The sequence below is a fragment of the Photinus pyralis genome, unplaced genomic scaffold, assembly GCF_008802855.1.
Source record: "Photinus pyralis isolate 1611_PpyrPB1 unplaced genomic scaffold, Ppyr1.3 Ppyr1.4_LG1, whole genome shotgun sequence".
Taxonomy (NCBI): domain Eukaryota; kingdom Metazoa; phylum Arthropoda; class Insecta; order Coleoptera; family Lampyridae; genus Photinus; species Photinus pyralis.
The window spans coordinates 46,293,558-46,318,771 of NW_022170249.1; the positions used below are offsets into that span (position 1 = coordinate 46,293,558).

General features: G+C 34.2%; 1 protein-coding gene across 1 annotated transcript in view; it reads right to left on the reverse strand.

Moving 5' to 3' along the window:
• Positions 1 to 5,733: 5,733 nt before the first annotated feature.
• The window catches only part of LOC116161693 (Down syndrome cell adhesion molecule-like protein 1 homolog), a 29,801-nt gene continuing 10,320 nt past the window's right edge, over positions 5,734 to 25,214 (reverse strand). Inside the window, exons 3-4 of the mRNA XM_031475139.1 lie at positions 16,250 to 16,358; positions 5,734 to 6,092 (exon numbers count right to left, since the gene is read on the reverse strand). Of these exons, the coding sequence (XP_031330999.1) occupies positions 5,734 to 6,092; positions 16,250 to 16,358 (468 nt within the window). The remainder of the gene's footprint in view (positions 6,093 to 16,249; positions 16,359 to 25,214) is intronic.

Here is a 25,214-nt window from a genome sequence, read left to right on the forward strand (position 1 = left end):
TCTAAGATACTCTGGCAATGCTACCAGCACTATTGGACGACTTGAAACCAATCAAAATTACTTTAAGCTGGTCTAGTAAAATTTAGTGTCCAAGGTTTTCTTGCATTGAATCCACATAATGCACTGATGGTCTAATAAATTTCTGTTGGTGTACTCCAAGCACAAATATTCAGTTTGTTAGAAAATGTAATATTCCCTCTACGTCGTACTGTTTCAGGTTTGTATTCTATTAGAAGTTTCCAGGCGTATAATTAAATGGTACGTTCCACTGGAACTTAAAGTGCACCAATCTCAGTTTTCCACTACAATTATCCCCACCGATATCGTTAAAACACAATATCCTACATCTCGTATGTGATCATTCACATTAAAGCTTGAGTATCGATCAAAAACTTCAGAATGTATAGCTAACTTGAATTTAATTTGCAACCGCACTCCAACATTTAATAATGAGAATATGAAGTTCTGTAATAGCTTTCTATTTAAAGGTTTACACATGAAATTTGTACCTTCGTTGTTGTAAACAGTTTGAACATTGTTATTCTATTGTACCGAGGTGTGGGGCGGACTAGGGTGAATAGATTAAAATTGTAAACTCACCGCTAAAAGGTTTAGGCTACCGTATTACATTCTGAAATTTACATGTAAATGAATTTAATCAATATTTAACACATTAGTGGCTTATTAAGAGCGCGTAGTTTCCACAAAGTAAATGTAATCAAATTTACATCAGAATTCATTTCAACGCGTTACAAGCAGTTTTTTGGTTTCATAATTTTCCTTCAACGTATATATTGATAATGAAAAGCGAAAGTCCTAAATTGATCTTTGCGTGCAGTTATTTGTACAACACACGTTAGCTGTAGCATCCTTCAACACTTTCACGAGCCCTTTGTTGATACACATAAACCATTATAATGCAAGCCATAGTGCTTATAACATTTTAAAATGGCTACACCTACACACTGCCCAAGCTCAGCCTTTGTATTTCATTAATTTTTTAGTAATATTTCTGACATTTATACATTGATTACATTTCATGTTTATATGGGATCATTTGAATATATAAATATGAATACTAAAAGGTGGTTGATCGCGACAGTGGCTAAAGCATATTTAGTAAACATGAAACACCTTATATTCAGGATGGGAGGTAAGATTTACGTATGTATTTTACCGATTTAATATTTTTGAAATTTAAGGGAGAGAATCTTTGAACAGTAAAATTTTATGATTCTCAGTATAAAATGGAAGTAAATGTTGTGTTCTCATTTATAATTCAAGAGTAATAATGCAACCTGGAGGCAATAAATGAATCGACGGATATTGCGTTTTGAAGGAAGACGATTGTGTCGTACAAAATTACAGAGAAGTACTAGATTCACACTAAACCGTGTCACTGAAATGGCCCGAAAAGCGAAATAATTTTTCGTATTCTTGCTTCTTGCACACTCCGAGCTTTCGATCGATTCGAAGATATTAAACGGTTCAGAACAGTTTCAAAAGTCGTCAAAGTGTTATTATAACATGTTGGCGAATTTCTCCGTAAATTCTTTAACGTAGAGAGCTCAACAAAAACTTTTTGTTTTTCTTGTAGCAAAAAAAATTGCTTTTTTTGTTTATATCAGAACAATGTGAACCTACAACAGATAAACATGTGTTAGACAAAATGTGCGCTCAGATTGTATTTTTTGCAGTCCTTCAGCTTCGGGACCTGAAATAAGTTTTAGAGGATTAAATTCGGCGGTATTTTAACGTTCATTTCATTCTACTACTCCAATTTGAAAAGCTTTATGATCATTTTGACCCAGGTGGATGAGCAGAGAAGCGATTTCGAATTGTTTGAATCGAACAGTAAGTAAGTAAGCTGATAGAATATACAAAATGCAGCCGGTAGTGTATGTTTCAGATTTCCTTATGAGAAACACAGAGAGCGGGGAATAGGAACAATAATAGAATACAATGTTATTCCAGATTGCCAGAAATGGAAAAACTACAAAAATTGCAGCAGGAAAAAGTAAATAAAATGAAGAAAGCTAAGAAACCGATATTAGAGTTCACCTAGAATCCGAAGTTGAGTGCTTGATGAAGATGATAATTTATAATTCAACTTTTGACCGACGACAGTCAGATTTACATTGAACAATTTATTCCAGTGCGATCCAGAACAAAAAAAACATGAAATATTATATTGGACAAGTGGAGAAAGTAGAGGATGGGGATTCACCATAAATTACCTGGAAAACGGTACAAATTCGATCTGTAGCAGAGACTTCAATTAAAGGTAATATAATTTAAAATGTAAAGTTCAAAAATACGCGGGTATTGCCCGAATTTGCAAACTTGTTTTTGCCGTAGTGAAAGCAGGCGCTGGAAATGTTAGAGGAAAGGGAAATTTGCATTTTATATTGCAACTTAGCACAATTAAGAGCAATTACTAATAGGGTCAAACTCTACCATAAATTAAAAAACATCCCAAATGATCAGCGACTGAAAGATCAATATCTTCGACTAAAAAAAATATTCAATCTTGGATTAAGATCGCTAAAAGGAATTATGTTTCTTCTATCATAAGTTCTAATAATCCAAAATAATATGGCATACCATCAATTCATACACTGGTAGTTCTAAACTAAAGATTAAGGATCTTAAACTGTGTATTAATAATTTGACTATCGATGAATCTCATGAAGTGGCGCAAGCTTTCAATGATCATTTCGCTGCAGTGCCTAGTAATGTCATTAAGAAGGTAGCTACACTAAGTCCTCAACAACTTAACGACTATAACCAAACATTTAAATTACAGTGTTCTACCGTTTCTCTTTTCTTTGCTCCTGTTACTTCTGATGAAATAGTAGAAGTGACAATGTCCCTTTCTTCCATTGACTTGTTAGGGGTTTCTCCTTGTACCATGAAGAAGATAATTCCCGAAAACTCTCATGTCTTAGCCGAGTTATTTAATAAAAGTATTCTACAAGGTGTCTTTCCAGATGCACTGAAAACTGCGACTGTAATACCAATATTTAAATCAGGTAATCCCACAAACGTTGAGAATTACAGACCCATTTCTTTGTTGAGCACTCTCTCTAAAATTCTTGAGAAAATAGTTAAGAAACGACTTTTAACTTTCTTATCTATGACTAATTTTCTACATAGGGCGCAATTTGGTTTTAGGAAAGGTCGTAACACAGAAATGGCACTCTGTAATTTCTTGAAAGAAATCTATGAAAACCTTAACCTTGGGCATAGTGTCACTGGAGTTTTCCTCGACATTCGCAAAGCATTTGACACCGTGGATCATACACTCTTGTTGGAGAAACTTGAACGGATTGGGATTAGAGGCATTCCACTGCAATGGTTTCGCAGCTATTTATCAAACAGGAAGCAATACGTTAAAATCGGACAATCGAATAGTTCTGAGCATTTAATTAAAGTGGGGGTGCCTCAAGGCTCTGTCCTGGGCCCGATCCTATTTCTGATCTTTGCTAACGACCTTCTCTCTGGTAAACTCGAAGGTTCTGTTACAGCTTTTGCGGATGATACTGCTTTTGTATACTCAAATAATAATATCGAAGAACTGCATAAAACAATTCAATCGGATGTTAGGAAGCTCCAATTGTGGTTTACATACAATCGGTTATCTCTAAACACCGAGAAAACAATGGTTATTAATTTTGGGATTGACAACAGTGCAAATTTTCTTAACCCACTTATCTTTCATGATATATCTTGCTTAAGTAGTACTAAGTGTCACTGTCCTAGACTAAAAGAAACAAAATCTATTAAATACTTAGGTGTTTGCCTTGATAGTGAATTAACATGGAAAAGTCATATACAGAGGATAAAACAACTTTTACTAATCTCACTCAGGACATTTTACCATTTAAAATCTGTTTGTGACGTAGCAATACTGAAGCAAGTATATTTTGCGCTTGTTCACTCTAAATTATCTTATGGCATAGCCTTTTGGGGTGGTACGTATATCTCCTATCTTAGATGTATTCAAACACTACAGAAACGTTACATAAGGTTGATTTACGGTAAAAGCAGGTATTTTTCTTCCTTTCCCTTATTTCTTTCTCTTCGTGTGCTTCCCCTTCGTTATCTATATGTATTCAAAGTTCTTGATCTATTTTATCAGATGAGTAGTGGCTTTGGAATAACAGTTGATCTGGGGACTGGAATTCACAATACTCGACAATATTCTAAGAAACTGCTGCGTCTACCTAAAGTCACTAAATCGTTTTTTCAAAAAACATTCTTGGTCCTCGGTCCAAAATTTTGTAATTATTTTTTTAACCATTACTCTCAAAGTATATTTGAACTATCGGTTCGGGTGTTTAAGAAAAGAGCTAAGGAATTTTTATTTACTAAAACGATTACTGAGTTGGAAAACATGTATCTTATTTTAAGTTAATTTTACAGTTTGATTAATTTTGCTTGGTTTATATTACACATCTTCATTTCCACCAATGCTTCACTAGCGATACGTTGCGTACATTTTATTTAAAATATGAAAATATGTTCATTAAATTTAAATAGTTATATCTGTTGATCTCTATTTAGATTTCTATACGTGTGTATGGCGTTTGTATCATGATCTTGAATTTGCTTTTCCTCCCAGTGTTCAGAGTAATTTTATTCTCATTACTCTTACTGGTGTAGTATTATTTCACCTAGTACATTATCTTTAAGCTAAGTTTTCGTTTATTTTCGCACTGCCTTAATTTATACTTTATATAATTTTTGATTTTTTGTTGAGTTTGCAGTTTTGTATCTAGGTTGGAATAAAGATTATTATTATTATTATTATGAAATTTACGCACTCTAAAGCCTTGTTTAGTTTGTAAAGTATAATTCGAAAATAACTCGTGCGCAAAAATAAAGCTCACTGTTCTGCCGTCTTCTTTCCACAAGTGATGAAATCTGCTTTCTTCTTTGATTATTTCGAATTTGAAACTACTGGCTATTAATAATTTGTATGACCTCGTTACTTCGAGATACTAGGAGTGGGGAACGCTCTGATCAGACCACCCAACCAGCTGATTTTTTGTATACGGTCATATAGTGGTAGCTACGTTTTTCTAGCCCTACGCTTGGAAGTTGTTTAACATCTGCGCAGATCATTAGTTGCCTCAATCGAGAATTTCCATAAAAGAAAAACTTGACCGTCTCGACGAACCTAACACGAAAATTCAGCCTGTTATTAATCACTGAAAAAACAGGCCGTAACTACTGTCAGCACGAAAAGTTCTGCTATCACCGTAATGGAAACGTGTAAACATTACACAAAACCCTTACTAATAAATAGTACACCCTTTTGTGTTTAGGTGTAAACAATAACGCCGAACCATTTACACGTTGAATGAGCTCCCAGTGTTGGATTGTTTTTCAGTAATGTAAATGTAAACAAGATGAACCAACACGGAATATGGCTTCTCATGTTAAGTGTGTTCGACAAGTTTAACTTTGATATTTATCTTGTCTCCCATTACTTTAGAGGGTGCTCGAGATGAACGCTAGCCATTAGCAAATTGCAATGTACGTGCCCTCTAGCCTGCGTTACAGAATGCAGTACAGTTGTTTCACATTAAAAGCATTCATCGGAGTAAATACAGAAGTGCTCGTGTTATAATGGACCAATATGTTATCCGAATTGGCGAACGACGGATATACCACAACGCTTATAATTAGATTACACCTGTTATCGGTTTTATTGCTCGGTTAGGGCAATTACAGGAGGCAATTTGCATAGAAATATCTGCCATTAGTGTCAATAAATTTAATTAAAAAATACGTACCGTTAAGTATATGGACGTACGCACTCGCCGGCTGGGCATTACTTGGCACACAGGAGTAATTTCCCGAGTGCCTCGTCGCCGCACTGCTTATTGTTAACGTGCTGATTTTTACTGGCAGCTCAGTGGTAACGTTGATCCCTTGATCTAAATCGTAGTTGATCATTCGATTATTGTGATACCAGAACACATAAAGAGGTGGCTCTGTGCTTTGTACAACTCTACACTGCAGCCTCAAACCGGAACCAGGTTTTAGGTATTTCTCCGAGGGACCTGATATTTCCGCTCTTGCCTCTGAAATGCAAATAGAATTATTTTTTCGGTTCTACAATTACATTCTTGGAATAACTGCCATAGTAACAAGTATCCCATTGGTTGACGCAATGGTAACCAACGCAACCGTCGACGTTTATTCTGTGTATATAGCTTATTCTCGCATTGTAGAATCGGCCCTTTTAAGTCGGGTAGAACTACGTCAATGTTATAGCATTGCACCGTAAATCTTGAAAAATTTAAAATCGATTTCCGAATCTGGAGGATGAACGCATGAAGCAAATTGAGGCTTGAAACCTGAACGTTGAATATCGGGGGACGGGGGTTGAATCTTGGCACTTGAATCACTGAACCTGAATGCTTGAATTTTGCAACATGTATCTCGAGGAGAAAATATTGATCTCTAGGTTTCGATTTTGAACTTAAATTTGAGAGTTTGAACTATATAAAAGATAGTCATGAGTAAGTATCAATAAATGGCGCATTCATATATTTTCTTTCAAAGTTAAATCTACAATTTCCATTAAAAATGCATTTACGGGTAGGGATGTATTTCTGTCGCAAAGAATAAAGTCACCCTAAAAAAGTGTCTGCATCTCTTTCGTATGTGTAACTAAATAATATAGCCCGGTGTCATTTTTAATTATGACGCCATTAGCTGGTGGTTGGTTAAGATTACAACATTTGCGAACCCCGACTGGTTCGCATAATAGAAGTGTGTGCTGAGAATTCTGATAAATTGGACATAATTAGTTACCTAAATTGGTATTAGTCTAAAATGGAGAAGCAGTGTAAGGCATAACACTTGATAGCAGTTGCGGAATGTTTAAGAAAGTAGAAATGCGATTTTTGCTTGTTGTTTTTCTCCTTGTATCTATCTATCTATCCTGTACGTCATCTTTTAATTTTAACAAACAGTTCGTATCAGAGCTCCTCCCAGGTGTATCAGTGTGCAAAAGATAGTAAATAACGTAAATTATTTTATGGATGTATAACCTTACTTTTTAGGATATGCTAGCAATCCCTTTTACACCAGAACATGACGTGTTCATCTTAAAAGCAAATTTTATCGGAGTGCAACCCTTTTAGAGGAACATGGACGTATTCCATTCAGTCCTGTCGCCAGCAACTCGATGAAGAATTTGCTGATATACAACATATTCTTTATAAGGTATTTGCCAACCACAAATACCGGGTAACTCAACGCTTTGAGAATAAGAAGTGCATATGTAAGAGAAAATCTACAGGTCTGTCTTCGATACGAACTGCGGAAATGGTAGAAGATGTAGAGGGTCGTATAGGACAGAGCCCTAAGAAATCAATTCGCAAGTTATTCAATCAAGCTGGCGAATTTGTAACATTATTTTCTTGCCATTCGATATTCCTGATTGGAATCCCGCTTAAGTAACTATTTAAATGGTGCTCTTATTCAATATTCTAGGTATCTTCTTTGTAATCCATTAGTTTAGGTTTGTGTAGTAATTTTGTTATTATCTTAGTATAAATTTCTTATTACCTATGGTTCTTCTGTACCTGATACTACGTATTTTGTTTTTGTCGTTACCGAAGATGTGACATTACCGATACTGGGACCCAACATTGATTCATATCTGTGAGTTTGATGGCATTGTATCTTTCAGATTAGCTGAGTTATACCTATATTAGCCACCGTTGTTTTGCGAATTAGTTTGTCCGAAACAGATATCTAATTTTTTGGTTACCTACGTTATTTGTTTACTCCAAAGACTTTGCTCATATTAGCTGGTTTACATTTTAGGCTAGTCAAAATAGGTGGTTAAGGTTGAAAGAATTAGTAACAAAGTGATCTCTCCGGAAATGAGTACCCAATAGGGTCCTTATATTAACCCCTCAAAAATCGCACTTTGTCGCATTGGTGGAACTTGGAAAAAAATGGCCGCCATCTTGATTTTTTTCGAATTTATTAAATATTTCGTAAAGTATACATTATATCAAAAAAACTCAAGAGACTTTTTTTATAGAGAATCAAAAGTTGCCTGTAATAAAAAAAGTTTAAGTCTATTGATCAAAAAACAAAAAAGTTATTGAAATTTATGATTTGGCAATATGGATTTTTTTAAAATTTCGTAAATATCTGAATTAGTTAAAACTGTTTTGTATGCCCAATTTTGAAAATATGGATTTTAAAGTAAAATACTCACAAAATATTCACATCTGTGTCGAGACTTAGATGTATTTCAAAAACTTAATGCAGATATAGCAGTTTTAATTAAATCAGGACTTAAAATTATTTTAAATCTGTACCGGTGTCCAAAGAAGATTCATGATTTAATGTAGCAGGTAAGTAGAGGGAGGCAAATAATTGAATGTTTTTATTTTCTTTAGGTTATCGGCTCACTAGAGTCGTTTATATATTTTAGTAAGGTCTGATGATGAAGTGAGCTTCGAAATCGATAACCTAAAGAAAATAAAAACATTCAATTATTTGCTTCCCTCTACTTACCTGCTACATTAAATATATCCAAATAATTCACATGGAGCAATACATCAATAAATCGGTTGGTGGTAGTTAGGCTACATATAATTCTGAATTTAAGCTTTGCCTTGAAGTCATTCGCATATACAGGGTGGTGACTTGCGTAACGCATCATAAGGATTTTTAAATGTATCTAAAATTCATAACAAACGATTATTGGCTCCCCAAATTATTTTAAAGCAAAAATGTATTATGCTTTTTTGTAGAAAACATTTTTTTACGCCAATCAATCGTCTTAGTTTTCAATTTTTTTCATATAAAGACGGAACATTGGAAAAATAAAACCCATAATCTGCGATGCCATGGAATTTTCTAAAACAAAAAGATATCCAGTTATCAATTAGCAGCAGATCGAAATGGATTTTATGATCGACTTGGTTACTGTCTTGCAGTTAATGGTGACTTATTCGAACATTTATTGTAAATTGTTATATTATAGGAAACCGTTTTTAGTAATTTGGTCTTTCTTTATGTTGAATTCGCTGTTCTAAATGTAATACTTTTTGAGAATTTGATTTGTTTTATAGTAGACATTCCATGGCTTGACGGATATTGGCGTAGTTTTTCTATTATAAAATTCCATGGCATCACAGATTATTGAAAAAGATGGGGGTTTTAATTTTCCAATTTTCCGTCTTTATTATATATAAAATTGAAAACTAATACGGTTGATTGCCGTAAAAAAAATGTTCCTACAAAAAATCTTAATACATTTTTGCTCTAAAATAATTTGGGGAGCCAATAATCGCATGTTATGAATTTTACATTGAAATCCCTATGATGCGTTACGCAAGTCACCACCCTGCATAGTGTGTGACGTAACTGGTTAATATCATGAATCTTTTTTTGGACACCGGTACAGATTTAAAATAATTTTAAGTCCTATTTAATTAAAACTGCTATATCTGCATTAAGTTCTTGAAATACATCTAAGTCTCGACACAGATGTGATAATTCCCCTAATCATATAAATTTCAATAACTTCTTTGTTTTTTGATCAATAGACCTAAACTTTTTTACTACAGGTAACTTTTGATTCTCCATAAAAAGTCTCTTGAGTTTTTTTGAGATAATGTATACTTTACGAAATATTTAATAAATTCGAAAAAAATCAAGATGGCGGCCATTTTTTCCAAGTTCCACCAATGCGACAAAGTGCGATTTTTGAGGGGTTACTAAGGACCCTATTAAGTACTCATTTCCGCAGAGATCACTTTGTTACTAATTTTTTCTACCTCACTTGTATAAACCTGCCTAGATTGACCAGCCTATTTTGAATTAAGTAGATTGCATTGGTGTTGAATAGAAACTTAGTTATTTGTGCATCGTAAAGTATTTTTTTTTTAATTTAACGTCACGAGCTTTATCATGTTTTCTACTTGCATTTATGATTTCTCGTGTGTTGTGTTTTCATGAATCTGTTTAGCTGCTATCTACTACTCTAGGTGCGTGGTGACTTAACTACCTTAAATGTATTCCAGAGATCTCAAGAAAATGTAGAAAAGTTTGTATGCATCTTATAAAATAAAGGAGTGCGGATCAACGTCCGGTATAAATAGAAGTGGTATATAAATCTGAAAATATTTTAGCTGAAACGGACTCATTCAGCAACTTTTATGTGTAATCATAAAAAATCTATAGCCATTATTAATTTTAGATATAATAATCGACGCAGTTTAGCGTTAGAGACCATAAACCATAAAAATTCCAATCTATTATTTCACTCATATCATATTGACGTACGGTACTACAAAAACGAAACTGAATCTGTATGTAAGGGTTTTCTTTATTTCCTACGTCATCCATTTCAAAATTCGCACTGTGATTGAATTTTTCCGGAGTTTCCCATTATATTGATGAGAAATGTTTCCCCATATTATACGTTTGGGACTTGGACTGCGTGTTTTAAGTGTGGTTGTTCAATAAGATACATACCTCAAATTTAACAAGGCCTTGTCGTAAAGGATAAAGCCAACCTCAAAAAGTGTCTGCATCTCTTCGGTATGTAACTAAATAATATACGCCGCTGTCACTTTGAATTATGACGCCATTACCTAGTGGTTGGTTTAGATTACCACAAAATAGTAGACATTTGCGAACTCTTGACTCTTTCGCATATCAGAGTGTGCAGAGGAACCTGATAAAATTGGCCATAATTAGTTACCTAAATTGTAAACTATGAAATGGAGAAGCAGTGTAAGGCGGAATGTTTCGTGTAGTAAGAAATGCGATATTTTTCTAACTAAATGTTCGGTGCTGGTGCAGTGGTAAGGTGACTTCTTTTTCGTTTTACGTTTGGAATTCATTCAACCAAACCGCAACAAAATCAATACCAAACCTCAGCAATTTTAATCCTCCGTTCATTTCAAAGTTATTTAATCGCTTAATTTCCTGATACTATTGTTTAAGCAACCGCCTAAATAAATTTCCGTAGGTAACTGATCTAACAATATCATTTGTATATCACAAAACCACGTAGAACATTTAATTGCTAATAGGAATTTAAAGACCGTACGCGACCAGATATCTAATAAAGAAGTAATTTGGTATTCATAACTTCGCTAAAAGATTACAAAATTGCAAATGAAGCTTACCGTTTTTAACAAAAGGATGGAACAATGTGAAATTTGCAAGATTCTACTTGAAGAATGTTAAAATAGGCCTATATAATACGGCACGATTTCCATGAATAAAGGAATTCTCGTCATTCTGTTATAACGAGAATCATCAAATCGATAAGTAAATGTAGCTTAAAAGGCAACAGTTTTGAACAACAACGCGTGGTACAAAGTAAAACTAATTTAAAATTCGAAGAAGCAGCAATCAAAATCAAAGCAATAAATTTTGTTTGTGATGCACGCAAACGTTACCTTCCTCCCTCGTCTCTTCAAGTTTGCTCTCAAGTCTTACAACTAATTTTGCATAAGTGTTCTAGTTAGTGGAGGTCACAAAGGCCGTTAAATAGTCTAATGCCCATCTTATACTTATAGGTACGTTTTCAATTCTAGGTACTCCTAAACTTACTGTTAACAGGCTAATTAATTTGAAATAAGTCAAGGTGCCGTCGTTTATTGCCGCCTGTCTTTGATATTTGGGCCGATTACCCTCCCTGACATTCGTGTATTTGTAACGCAAAGTTAATGGTCAAAATGCAACTAATTTTCGTAAAGGCCTTGTAAGCAGCACGCACTCCGTTTCTGATACGATACGAATGGACCTCATTATTCAGTGAAACTGATAACAGCATCACGCAACAAACGTTCACAAGATCATTTAGTTTACTTATGTACCACGAACCATTAGCTAGCAATATGCAAACGCGTCAGTAAAGGACATTTTGGGCGAGAGAACCGAAACATTGTGAATATTTTCAGCAACTTGGTGTTCCAAACGTATTGCGCCAGCAATAATTCTTTTAAATCGCCTCTTTGAATGAAAAATTACAATAGCTTGTGTCTTAGTTTATGGAACGCAATGATTTTCAAAACATTATTATTTCAAGTACCCTTGCTTGAAATTATATGTTTTTACGGTTTCAAACATGTACATTGACCCTTATTCGCCTTACATAAGCGATCTACAGTGATATTTATTCTAAAGTAGACATAGGGATTTATGTGTATGGTTTTTCACTATGTCTACTTTTAAAAGAATCTCTTCTGAAGCGTGCCTAATTTTATGCATCCAAAATATCTTTTTAAAACAAATAAACATCTGGGTTTCATATAATTAATATTAATAATATTGCTACCTTGACTTCACAGACAATAAATCTCTTCCCCTAAACTGTTACTGCCACTATACCAATTGACAATATCAACTTTTTCTTCAAGCTCAAGCAACAGTATTCAAATTAATGTGACAGCCATTGACTTATTTGTTTTAAGAAGTTATTTTGGATGTCTACTTTTTAATAAATAACACTGTATATGTATATGCAAATACGAGGGTAGTTCTTAAAAATAAGAAAGTAAAATTTTAAGATTACCCCTATTTGATAAATGCGGCAAGTGCACAGTGAAAGTGCAAGTGCACAGATTGGTGTAAGGGTCTTAACGCGCTCTGATCAGGATCGTAAGGGATGCGATCGTATTAGTTCAATTTTCAATTTCAATTTAATTTTTTCTGTATCCAACTCAAAAATAAATATGGAGTACTTGATCAACAAATAGTATGTTATAGGTATAAGTGAGACAGGTTTATGATGTTTCTAGGTAAGTTATTGCATTCTACCAGAGATAAAACAAAAATTCTATTTAGTAGGTAGGTCATATTTTGAGAGGGAATTTAATGTATTCAATTTATTAGCTTTTTCTGTCGAGGTCACTTAGACATTAATTTAATTTCTCCTCAGTTTTGTTGTAGAATCTTTCATCCAGGAGATGAGCAGTCTAAAGTTTAGTCAGACGAGCCTTAACGTGATCTATCCTAAACATCGTGGCGCCAGCAGGCGACATTAAGTCAATAAAAGATTAGATAGTCACCGGCGATAAGTAATGAAAGTGGATGCGACGCATTCTTTGCTTGAAATATGATACGCCTCCTAGACCTCCAGAGAACGTAACGTGATTTTTCTTTCCGTTTGCTATATAAGCAAATTGAAGTGTTTAATGGTGGTTCCAAAATCGATGCCGAAATGATCAATAGTGTTTTAGTGTTCGCGCTCGTATGTGATAACTTTACGCATTATCAATTTGTGCACACGGCTGCTATACCTACATTCTTTAATATAATTAATTGTAATAAATGAATCATGCAATTAAATTTACGGTACAATAATATATGTATTGCATTGACAAATTTAAAAATATTGTTTTGTACTTAACTTAAGAGTAAAGTAAAACGACAACGTTCAAATCTACGCACAAACCACCACGGTAAACTCGTGAGGACGAAACCAAACAAAAACTAACATTTAGAGGCAATCGTGTAATAGATATAAACTAAGATTAATTTAAAATCACGAGGTTTAGATAGATATATACCTTAAACAACAAATACAGTGAATTTTTTTAAATGCAAACATAGGAGTTTGTATGCAATGTAATTTCCCTATGTTCGATTTTAAAAAAAAACACATCAATCTATTGAGTAGTTCAAATGAGTAGTAGATACAATTGACAGCTGTCACATTTGTAAAAATACCGCCGTCCAATTTAATTACGAAATCGGTTTGGTTACTGCTTAGAATGTCAAGGAGGACATTTATTATAATTGTTTTCGTTATTTATTTTCTTATTTTCTTCATTTATGTATTGAATAGATCAAATTAGTAGAATACTAGGTGCACATGACCTACAAATAATTGATGGTTGGTTCACAATCAGTTGTCGTGTCAGTGCGTGGCTTGTGAGGTCAAGTTATCGTAAGTTTAAGAAAAATGTATCCTAAAGTTGCTATGGCCTGGCATGGCTTATTTAAAAAAATCTTACCGAGTGCTCTTCATCATAACGACTATGAGTTGCTGTTCATAGTCACACAAGTTGCGCGATTTGGGAATGTGAACCGCGCACACCTCATAGATTGATGTGTCGATTTTAAAAATCGAACATAGGGAAATTACACTGCATGCAAACTCCTATGTTTGCATTTAAAAAAAACTCACTGTATGTACAAATGGTAAAATTCATTGAAAGGTCGACAACTAAAAACCAAGAGAAGAATTCGAAGGTGAAAGAACTGTAACAAATATCAAAGAAATGCATTTGAAATATTAATTTACGTGAACAATAAATTCGTTATTGTTTTGAGCAATAAAAGCGGCTTAAATGCAGTGCGTAAACAAATAAACAAACACAGTATTGTGAAGAACAAAAACCAGTATATCTGTCAAAATAAAGGAGATGCCCCATTATGAGAAGTGTTAACCAAAATTGTCGTTCCTTCGTGATTCGTGAATACTGAATAGTGAATAAGAATGATGGTATTGTGTCGATGGGTTGAATCTCCATCTTCATGGACCTAATTCCTTTACCATAATTTATATCATACAAATAATTTTCATACTGCAAGTTAAAAACTTCCAGCACGTTCAGGCTGGTCACATATTTTACAGCATCTTAGAAATTAATATTATTTTGTTTAAATTTAATGTCCACTTTACTGAGGAAATGTTGATTAAATAGCTCCAGACTATAAACCCCAAAGGCTCTGTTTTGCTTATCGCAGTATTGCTCCAAATATTTAGGTTTTTTCAGGATTCGGATCCTTTTATGTAGTGATTCGAGTCGACTGTTCCATTGATTAAAAGGAACCCTGCTTCAAAGTATAACAGGGGTGTATCTGTATACAGTGCACACGTATAAATTAAAGTAGTAATGAAAAATTCATGTAGTATTAAATTACAGTTTCATTTTTAACTAATAATATGCAATCGTAAAGTTGAACTATCGTTGGGAAAAATTATGCCTAATTTTAGAGCATTTATTATATGTATCGTAATAATATATTATTACAAAAACTTTATCGAATTTTTTATAGCGTATACCCTATAACTCCATTGTCATTCAAAATACAGCAGGGGGAGAATACGACGTTCTATATTATTTCTATACTAGCATAAAAAAAATCAAATTTAGATGTCTTTTTAAGTGCGCTATACGAATGAGATAAGTTTGTTAAAGTTGAAACTTCGGGCGTCACAAAAATGAAATATTTGCTCTATGTAGTGGGAATTGCATTTGAGAAGTACCTACGACAAACTGAGCCAAAAAGTAATCTGTATGACGTCTCCTTCCTAGTTTTGTGTATCCATAAGAGATTGGAACCGAACTAGAGATGTCATTAAAAAAATGAAAATTGACACTTGTGTCCTGAAAAGGAATGTCAAATACACAGTGGATTATTTACCAAAAGTAATAAATGCCATTGGAGGAGGGGGGGATGTATTAGCGAACACGTAAGAATAAACGAACCGGTACACCGCCCTTAATGCCGTGGAGCTCAAAGCAAGCCAATATCCGAAAGGAAAAGGTAACAGAATGCAAATTCAATAACATGTCAGTATGGATTTCTCTTTCCACCGAAAAAAAGAATCCCGATCCGCTACAAAGTTTTGTAAGGTAAAACAAAGCTATAATCGGTTGAGGGGTTTGTCAGTTTCCTATTTCTTATGTTGTAATATTGGATTATACATCATGTTTTGTTGGCAGCTTGAATTGTTCAAACTTGATACCATTAAGTTCGGGGAAAGTAATAAAACAAAATTGCGTAACTAGCCAATGGGAAAATTTAACTTATTGGTATTCCGCGGATGGACGACGCTTACAAATCATTTACATTAAAAGGGAATGCTGAATTTGAAACTCATTTAATCGCAAATTATTTCGAAATAGGGGATGCTTTGATATTTGAATGCAAATTGATCTATTATGATTTGGTGTAACGCCATCGCCATATCTCCTTGAATGGTGTAATTTATTGGTTATTAATACTTGTAACTTACCAGAACGTTAGGGAATGGCAAATATTTAAACTGGAATGAAAATTAAACATGGTAGTGAAGACGGGTCGACATATAGTTGTGGTTATTGAAAAATTCCGAGTGAGGTTTTCCGTATTTGTCAAATACCTCTGATATTAAAATACTTCTTTATATCCACAATGTTCCAAAGAGTTATTCTATTTTTGACGCTTAAAAGTACTTTAATAATTTATTACTAACCGACGACGTTAAGCTGAATAAAGATACTGGTGGGCGGATGGGAAGACACTTGGCACTCGTACAAACCGGCGTCCCTTGTTTGTACATATTTGATTTGCAGCGTCCAATCCTGGAACAAAAAGCTTTATTTAGGTTTTCAACGTTTCACTGAATAAACTCTCGTAGCTATACATTTAATCTAATATTTCTCTTTAATTTCCTTTCAGTAAATTTGGGTAGTTCAATAATTTGCATTGGACTGAGGCCCAATACTGTTTTAGTAGTAAATTCCTAGTTTAATTATTGTTTTAAAAGCGGTCTAGTAACTGCGGTCCGTGACTTTTGCAACTTTATCACGACACCCTTTAAGAACCGAAGAGAGTCCACTCAGTGGAAAATAGCCTTTCCTTCCACGCGAATCGTTGGGAGTTTACGCTCGCTGCACTTTGACGGTGGTTTTAGTTAGATTCTACGATTTAAAAGTTTATGTGCATTTTTGCTCATTTTTCAAAACGCGCTTTCAAACTTTTAACACAAATTTTATGTTGGGATAAAGAACGGAATAATAAACTTATATTCTGCTTCTCGTTCCAAGAACAATTACTTACTTTACTTCTTGATAAAACTTTTACGGTTATAGTTCTTTAAATCGTTTACTTTAAAAGCATTTTAATACAAATATTAAATTTGAGGTCGCTCAGAGGTAAGTATGTCGGTTTAGTTGCAATTTTCTTTCTAATGGAGTTCGAGTACGAAAACTTTCTTCATTACAATTGCCCGGATTTTTAAACTTCAGCAGGCATCGCTATTACTACAATTTCAACTGGAGAGTGTTTTTCGCATCATCCGGTTTCATGTAAAATTCAAGTCTCAGTTCACATATGGATATCGGAAAATGCGAAATCAGCACGTTCGCATTTGTGCATCGACAAAACTGATGCCAACATTGTGCTGTTTACTTGGCAATCCATTATAAGCTTGGATTTGGATTTTACACCTACTAATTTGAACTGCTAAAGAGCACGTTCTATTGGAACTCAAACCGATATTTATATTGGGCAGTACCACCTTTCAATTTGAAAAGGTAATAAATAGTACGAGTCGAATCACAGAGGTATCTTGTAAGATATCTGTAAGCAGAAACTATATGGATTCTGTTTGAGAGAATATATCAATAACGAATTTCATAGTTGCTGTAATTTGCTGTGCCATTAGGTTTTAAGGTATTCGAAAAATAGAAGACGGTGGTTAGCGGAAACGCCAGTGTTTTGCTAACGAAAAAATAAGTTATAAAAACTTACTACTCCTATTATATTTTATTACTAATAATACGACATGGTGGTGGCGGCGTTGGGATACGAAATAATACTAAACAGCGCATTGTGAATTAGAAAGTTACACAATACACAAGCGTGAGGGAGGAAAATGCCAAACCCAGACAAAGGTACAACTGTGACAGCGCAGCCCGAGGGTTACGCGAATGTTCAGGATCCTGCTGAATATAACTTTTCACAGTCACATCAATGGTAAAAGCGTTTCGAAAGGTACATGTCAGTCAAGTCAGTGGATTCGAGAAAACTCCAACAAGGAGAAAATCGAATACTTATCTACCTTATGGGAAACGAAGCAGAAGAGGTTTTACTACAACAAAAATTAACATTAAAACAATAAAACAACTTGTGGGATTTAAATTCACAACGTCTAATTTGTTTAGTTGACACCGTTCGAATAGGTGTCTGAAAACAAATATGCACATTCGAAGAAATGGAAGAATGCGAAGAATCAGAGATCTCAAGAATCTGTATATTTGGTAGGGGAATAAATTTTGAAAATGAAGTATCGAAAGAATCGGTACATGTTGAATCATTCGAGAATAGAAGAATATATCAAAATTCAAACAATTCAAGGACCAAATGAATCCGAATAAAGGGAAGAATTTGAATTACATCAGGTGTTACATGAAAATGTGTTAATTAATTCTTTGGAATTTTAGAGGCGGTTAAGGCTGTTGAATTTATAATATTTTCATCGTGGCGGAAGCTGGACGTGCCTTAGAATAATTATAGTTATTTTTTTTTTTTAGTACCTGTTGTACTTAATTGAGCTAGTTGAATGCGGGTGGTGTTAGTGACCGATTTCCACTGCACACGCAATATACTGTTGTGTCAATAACGTCATGTAGATAGTACTTCGGTCTAAATACGAGAAATAATGCCGAAACATCCTGCATATGAGTATTATTTCATTTATTAAGTAAATCCTGTGGGTTTGTTACAAATAAACACAGACTTGGTTCATTTTACTCGCATATGTGTTGGCGTATTTGTTTTTCCTTTTAGAAGCCTAAGTCTTCTTTAAATTTTATCGTTTTTGTAAATTATTCAATTTGGATAGAGAAGTAAAACACATCTGGTCAAATTTACGTTATTTAAAAAAGATTCATCTGATCGTTTGCGATAAGGAGGTTTATTATCAGGCGAAAATTATTTTACGCACGTAGATGCAGATTTTACGAAAAATTGTGCGTTTCACGTTGGTGAAGTGGGATATCGGTGCTAGATTTTAACCCTGATAGATAAAAAACAGAAATGATGGGGTGAAAATAAAATTTGTGATTTTGCGAGATCGAGTGTTCTATTTTGGTTGGGACTGCGGTATATCTAAGCTGTTTTGATAGAGACTTGGGGTTTTTGCGATCCTGTGCCACTTTTTTGTGAAACTTTTGTCACAAACAGAATCAATCTAGCTGCGTTTTTTTCTGAGATACAGGGTGAACACGAGAAGTTTGTCTTTTTGGGATGTTATCGTATATCTTACTGTACATGCAAGGTAGAAAAAGGGTAAAAGCTGCCCATTCTACATATTTTTATGTAGAATCTAGTGCCGTAGTAAAAATTAATATGTTGCTCACCGTTTCTGAAATTTGAGATACAACCAACATTTAAAGAAAACTAAAAATTAACCCAATATAAGCATTTTTCCGTATAACTTGGAAAGAATGAGGAAAAACATTAGTTTCAAAAATTGTGCGAGAAATTTTTTTATAGTATGGTTACTACACTAAAGCGTAGGAAAATTTTTTATATGAACTATATTTTGACATTTGAGTTCAGTTCATTTTTGTGCTATAGAAAGATCTTGCTTTGGAGTTTATGTATACTATCAGCAGTATCTTTCCTTTGAATGTGATAACTCTTACGAATCCATCTTTTTATATTTAAGGGGTCGATTTCTGTTGACGCAGTTCTATCATTCAATTATATTAACAAAATATTTTAAATTAAACCACCAACATCTCATTGTAGTTGTTGGCACATAATATAATATTGATGAAATAAAAACAGGAAACTATTAAAATCCGAATTAAATGCTTTCAGTTTCGTATAGTTTTCAAAGTTGTATAACGTTTTACGACGTTTTTTTATTTGGATGCTGGCAGCAATTAAAAACTGCGAAATGATTACACGAATAGATACAATCAAAGTTTTGAGAAACAAAATGAAAATCTTCGGAGAACTCTTGTTGCGAAAGTTTGGCGGATCGAATGAGTGAATTTTACGGCCAAGGGACAAAAGGGTGTTAGAAAACAAGTTTAAACATTCTTAAGGGCCGATAAGTAATGCGTTTATCAAAGCCGCTTGCAAGTGACGTCCGCACGCACCCTGTCGTAATTACTATATCACGAGACTTTAAAACTTCTTTCTTATTTAAATCTTTGAGCAAACCCTTAACTTTTAACTAAAAGCAATAATTCAGAAAACTCATAAAAAACTTCCCTTTTGATTTTTTTTGTCGGAGTTTTTTAAGAGAAATCTAAAATTTTCTTTTGTCTTTTCAGTCTGCTGTGCTTAATTTTGTTTAGGCAGCAGGCAAACTTCATTTAAAAATAATTAAGCCTATCTTTGAAAGTAGGTCATCACAGCGAATTGAATTGAAATAATTGCGCTTGAGAGATATATTCTAATGCTTATATTGATTTCTATCTTGTCCTGTCATCAAGCTACTTTACGTTTCTAAAAATAATAACCTACTTATATGAAATAGTAAAAAATACAAAGACGTTTGCAATTACCCCAAATTTCCTTACGTATAAATATTTGCGTTGAAATTAAATTTATTTGTTAACTGAGATGAGAGTTCTGTGTTTAAGCTGCTATTGTAAATTTGATGAATTTGTCTTTGAAGTTTGAATGGGTGACTGTAAATGATTCCTTGTTTCCACAGCTGATGACGATGTAATAATTAAACTGGACTGCTAATTAAAATACACTACACAGTTAAAATTGAAACACCACATATTCCAGTAACAAAAGTATAGAGTGCGTGTTTTGAAAATACTTAATGATACCCACCAGTAGCATGAAAGCAAATAATCAGTTTACATTTATTAGGATTAGGAGGCACAAAAAGTGAAATAGAAGTCTGCCACACATAATAATTTGGACTTGTGAGTTGTGTACAAGAAAATAAGAATAACGAATTGTCGAATTATTCATAAGGACACATGAAAGAGGCCCAACCACTTTAGAAAGAACCTTACGAAAACAACTACATTTTTCTACGTCACCTTATAAAAATAACAGTTAGGTACGTGCTTTCACTAATTTTCTATTGCTGTGAATACATCTAACGCCCTTGTTTATTATATCTATTTTTTCAGAGCCCGGCGCCCTTCTCGTTCAGATAAAGCAAATCCAATCTACAATTTAATTCCAACGTTCTTTCTCCCGATGCAAATTTGATCCTGTATATGAATATTCCCTTGGCGCCTACTATAGGAATTTCCTTTTTGTGCATTCAATTGCAAACAGGCTCGTGAATGACATTTTTCCTTTGCCCAAGCACCCTCTCTACCGACATAAATGATTTTCCACTAAATTGGATATTATCACAATTTAGCTTTGTACATTGCGAACCGGGTCGTTGAAAATTAAAATGGAGATAAGCCATATTAATTCAAGTCACTGGGGCAATTTTAACAAAGCTGAACGTCTTGTTAGAAATCTCACATCTTACTACTGTATCCAACAAAGTGTTTAGTTCACTGTATTAAATTTCTCGCAAACAAACTTTGCACGACAAGGATGGGAGAAAACTACCGCACGATGTTAAATTGTATCATTCTCATACTTAATGTCTTTCGTATACAAGGGGAGCAATTGTCGTTTACTTTTAGTGCACTTTCACTTTCAAAAAATAAAAAAGGGCACTTTTACGCTCCTTATAGGTATGTCTGTCTGTCTGTCAAATTTGTTAAATTAAGTAATTCAATTTTAATTGTTGACCGCCTGCATGCGGGGTACACTTTCTAATAGGGATTCTGTTTTAATGGTTCTATGTGTTTCGCAATAAATGTATGTCACTGTAAATCAATTAACTGTGTCTTTATTCGAATCCTTTGTGCGACCTCACTGGCGAAACGCTTAGATGTCAATTCCATTATCAACATGACAATGAGTTGGGATTTATCATTTTCATGGGACAGGTGTTGTCTTTGTCACAAAATGGCCAAACTCATCACCTGTTAGCAATAACTGCAGGTTTATCATCCTGGTAGGGGAGTTGGAACGATGTATAGAAGGTGCCTACTAGCCTGAGATAAGGAAAGCATTTGTAGCACTCATGTCGAATGGAGATGCCCATCTACTCTTTCTTTAATCTGAAAATAGTAACCAGCTTAAAGTCTTGTATCGATAGTTTTGCATTGATTCCACGAGGTTCAAGTTTTTTTTGTTTTGCGGGAAATGGGGGGTCCCAAAATCATTTAGATCTGTCAAAATTGCCTCGATTTTGACATCCCAGACAGCCACCCTAGATTTGTGGAAATGGCTGCATAGGTCCCGTAAACCACTTCCATCCATAACTTATTCTATGATGCTCATAAACATTTCTGTAGAAATGCAGCACTAACTGACTGTCGATCGAAAGATTCCAATAGGATAGAGTAATTGTATTCCCTATATAACAAATTATTAATAATTAATTTTTTTGATTGAATTCGCAGGTGTACAGTTAACAATCATGTTCAGCTTTGGTTTGGGAGGAAGAAGAACATACCGTACAAAAGTTGGGGGTTGCGTGACAGTACTATTCATTTCTTTTTTTTTAAATAAAGTTTACAAAGGGCTAGTGTGCTCCTTCAAAGATATAATTATAAGGATTCAAAACTCACAAAATACGATCGAAACGTTTCAAACGTTCAAATGCTCCAATCCTGCATGAGGATTTCAAACCCTTAGGAATCCTTTCGCACTTTAAAATAGGGCAAAAGCCTGATTATTTCGCCCCTGGTTTAGTTGTGATAAAAGTGGTTCTTTTTATTTTGTTATACATGCTTGTGAATGCCTGCTTCCTAGCGAAAGGAAAACCTTTCAGGATGATTCAGAACTTCAATATTATTACCTATCATCAAGTTCCGTTGAAACAGTTAACGAATGTATCTGTCAGTTGTCACTTGTCAGTATTGCTTCTGACTTCTTACTGGATAGCGCTTGGATTTACCTTCTCAAAACGCATCACTCAGGGTCAATTTTTCTAGGTCTTCCAATTCACTTCCAAAAATTTCATCAGTCACTTTATCTGCTTCATCGTATTTACTGTGTACATAGCGCTCATGAATACTCTTCTATAATAATAACGATTACGCATATAAACAAACATAGAATTCTGTTTGCTGAAAATGACCTAAACCTGAATCATTGATCACCTTCCAAATGGATTTATTCCAATGTCTTTCTGTACGTGACAGACTAGTTTTAATGCATATCCCATTAGTAGAGAATTTTAGGGGTAGGAAAAGCAGTAAGAATTTTATTAGAACCTGTTGAACTGGGCAACTAAATATTTATAACAATTTTATTGCTTTCAAGATTTGTTTTATGGGGTGTATAAAACGTATGGCCGGAAGTGTTTTGCAACTAAAAGGGGTTGTTAAAGTAATAGTCCATGAACACATACATTTACCGGTAATTACATACATTGACTAACGTGCGTAAAACGACGATAAAAACGGCTTTGTTACTCACTTAATTGCGTCTTAAATTGGACTACTATAATGCAAAACGTTTCATGTTTGAGTTTTGCAATGCGTGGAATACATCGGCAGAAATGTTTATTGTATGAGAAAATACAGTGAAGCGATGCATTGGAATTTTAAGTGGCGTTCACTACGTGGGCTGTGATTTAATAAAGCTTTAAAAATCAATGTTGTATAACGTTTGCACTTGGATATGGGGTAAACGTTTATTTATTTTTATTTTTAAAAAGTAGCATATTATAGTAGATTATAGGACGCCAACATCTTTAAAAATTAGTACAAATTACAATAAATACCTAATTTACGTATTTAGGACCACTTAATAGCAACGGTCCAAGGGAATGAATTCTGCTCATAACATACAAAGAACTTCGGATAACCCCCACTGTGTCACGCTCACGAAAGGTTACGAGAAAAACTAATTCGTTCGTAAATGACAAAATTGATGGAGGCAAAACAAATTGTGTATGGAAGTATATGCGTATTATATAAGTGAATAAAGAATAGTGTTTTTATTCAATGATCTTATACAGCGTCTTGCGTACCTACACGATTTATTTTTATTCTGTAGAGTACTTCACCACATACAGCTGATATCTTCGATTTAATGTATTCAATAACGGACGATTTTATTATTTTTTCAGCACGCAGACTGAAGACTATGTAGACAATAAAAACCAAACATAATTTACGATGTTTTTCTTAAAGATTCAGACGGCTAATTTTACCTAACCAGGATAACGGTACCCCATAGATGATACTTTTGCAGAAGACGATGTTTAAGAGTTTTAACACAAAGGTTTGTTTGACGTTACAGAGTGTGACGAGAAATTGAAACGTTTTTTATATTATCCCGAACAGGAGACATTTTCACTATGTAAGAATTTTGCGCTTTTTACGACTACAATGATGGACTTCAATCCCCTCTTTGGTTTCACGAGCAGCAAACAACACTATACTGAATGTTAACAAATGCTATCTATGTTACCGAAACTATACTGTCGTGCTTAATTAGTTTTTCCTTGACCGCGACTCCTTTATGCGACGGAAACACGATTACGCAACAATCACGTTAACTGTTTATTACTTGTTCTTTTTTATCGCGATAATCTGTATTTTTCTCCGTGGATGAAACTGGCACGTTAGAGTTAATTCACTTCAAAGTTTTTTCTGTTTTAACTATGACTAACGAAACTTGCGTTGTTAAATTTGATGGCCAATAAAAACCAAAATACCCCTAATCACCACTAGGTCTTTTTTTATCCCAAACATCTCTGCACGCGAGTTAATTTTTTCTTATTACGTACTGTTTGCTCTAGTAACTCAAAACCCGAACTACTCTCCCATTTAGTGTTTGGGACAATTATTAACTATATCGTTGCACAAGACCGAATGAATCCCAAAATCTCCCCGTAAGGACCACTATCCCTTCTCAATAACTACCACCGGCAAAATCGATTCTTAATGAAACATAGTCATCTTTACTCGTTGATTCGTTTTCTTCGTTTTTGCGCTTCGAATTAAATAAAAGCTAGGTAACAAATCAAATGCCATATACTGTTTAAAAATTCCAATTCTGCATTTCTCACAGTGCCGAATGACCTCACGCTTATGCAGTGGTTTGGAGTGGTAAGGGTCAGTTAAGCGGCATTCCGTCTCCGGAACCTATTCAACCTCTTCAATTGTTGTGTATCGATCAGATTCATCGTATTATCAAAACAATATTAAATGTTTTTCTAAAGTAAATTTAATATCCATCGCTTCCACAAGTAGGCGTATTATTGACAGTAGTAGGCGTAGGCGTCCATCCCTTATTAGAAGTTATCGATCTTTCAACAAACTGCAGTAATCTACCGACTAATTATGATCTAAATCAGATAACGCATATGGTTTGGACGAGCATATAACGCTCCCAATTTTCCACGGCTACGGGAATCGGGGTTGGAAAAT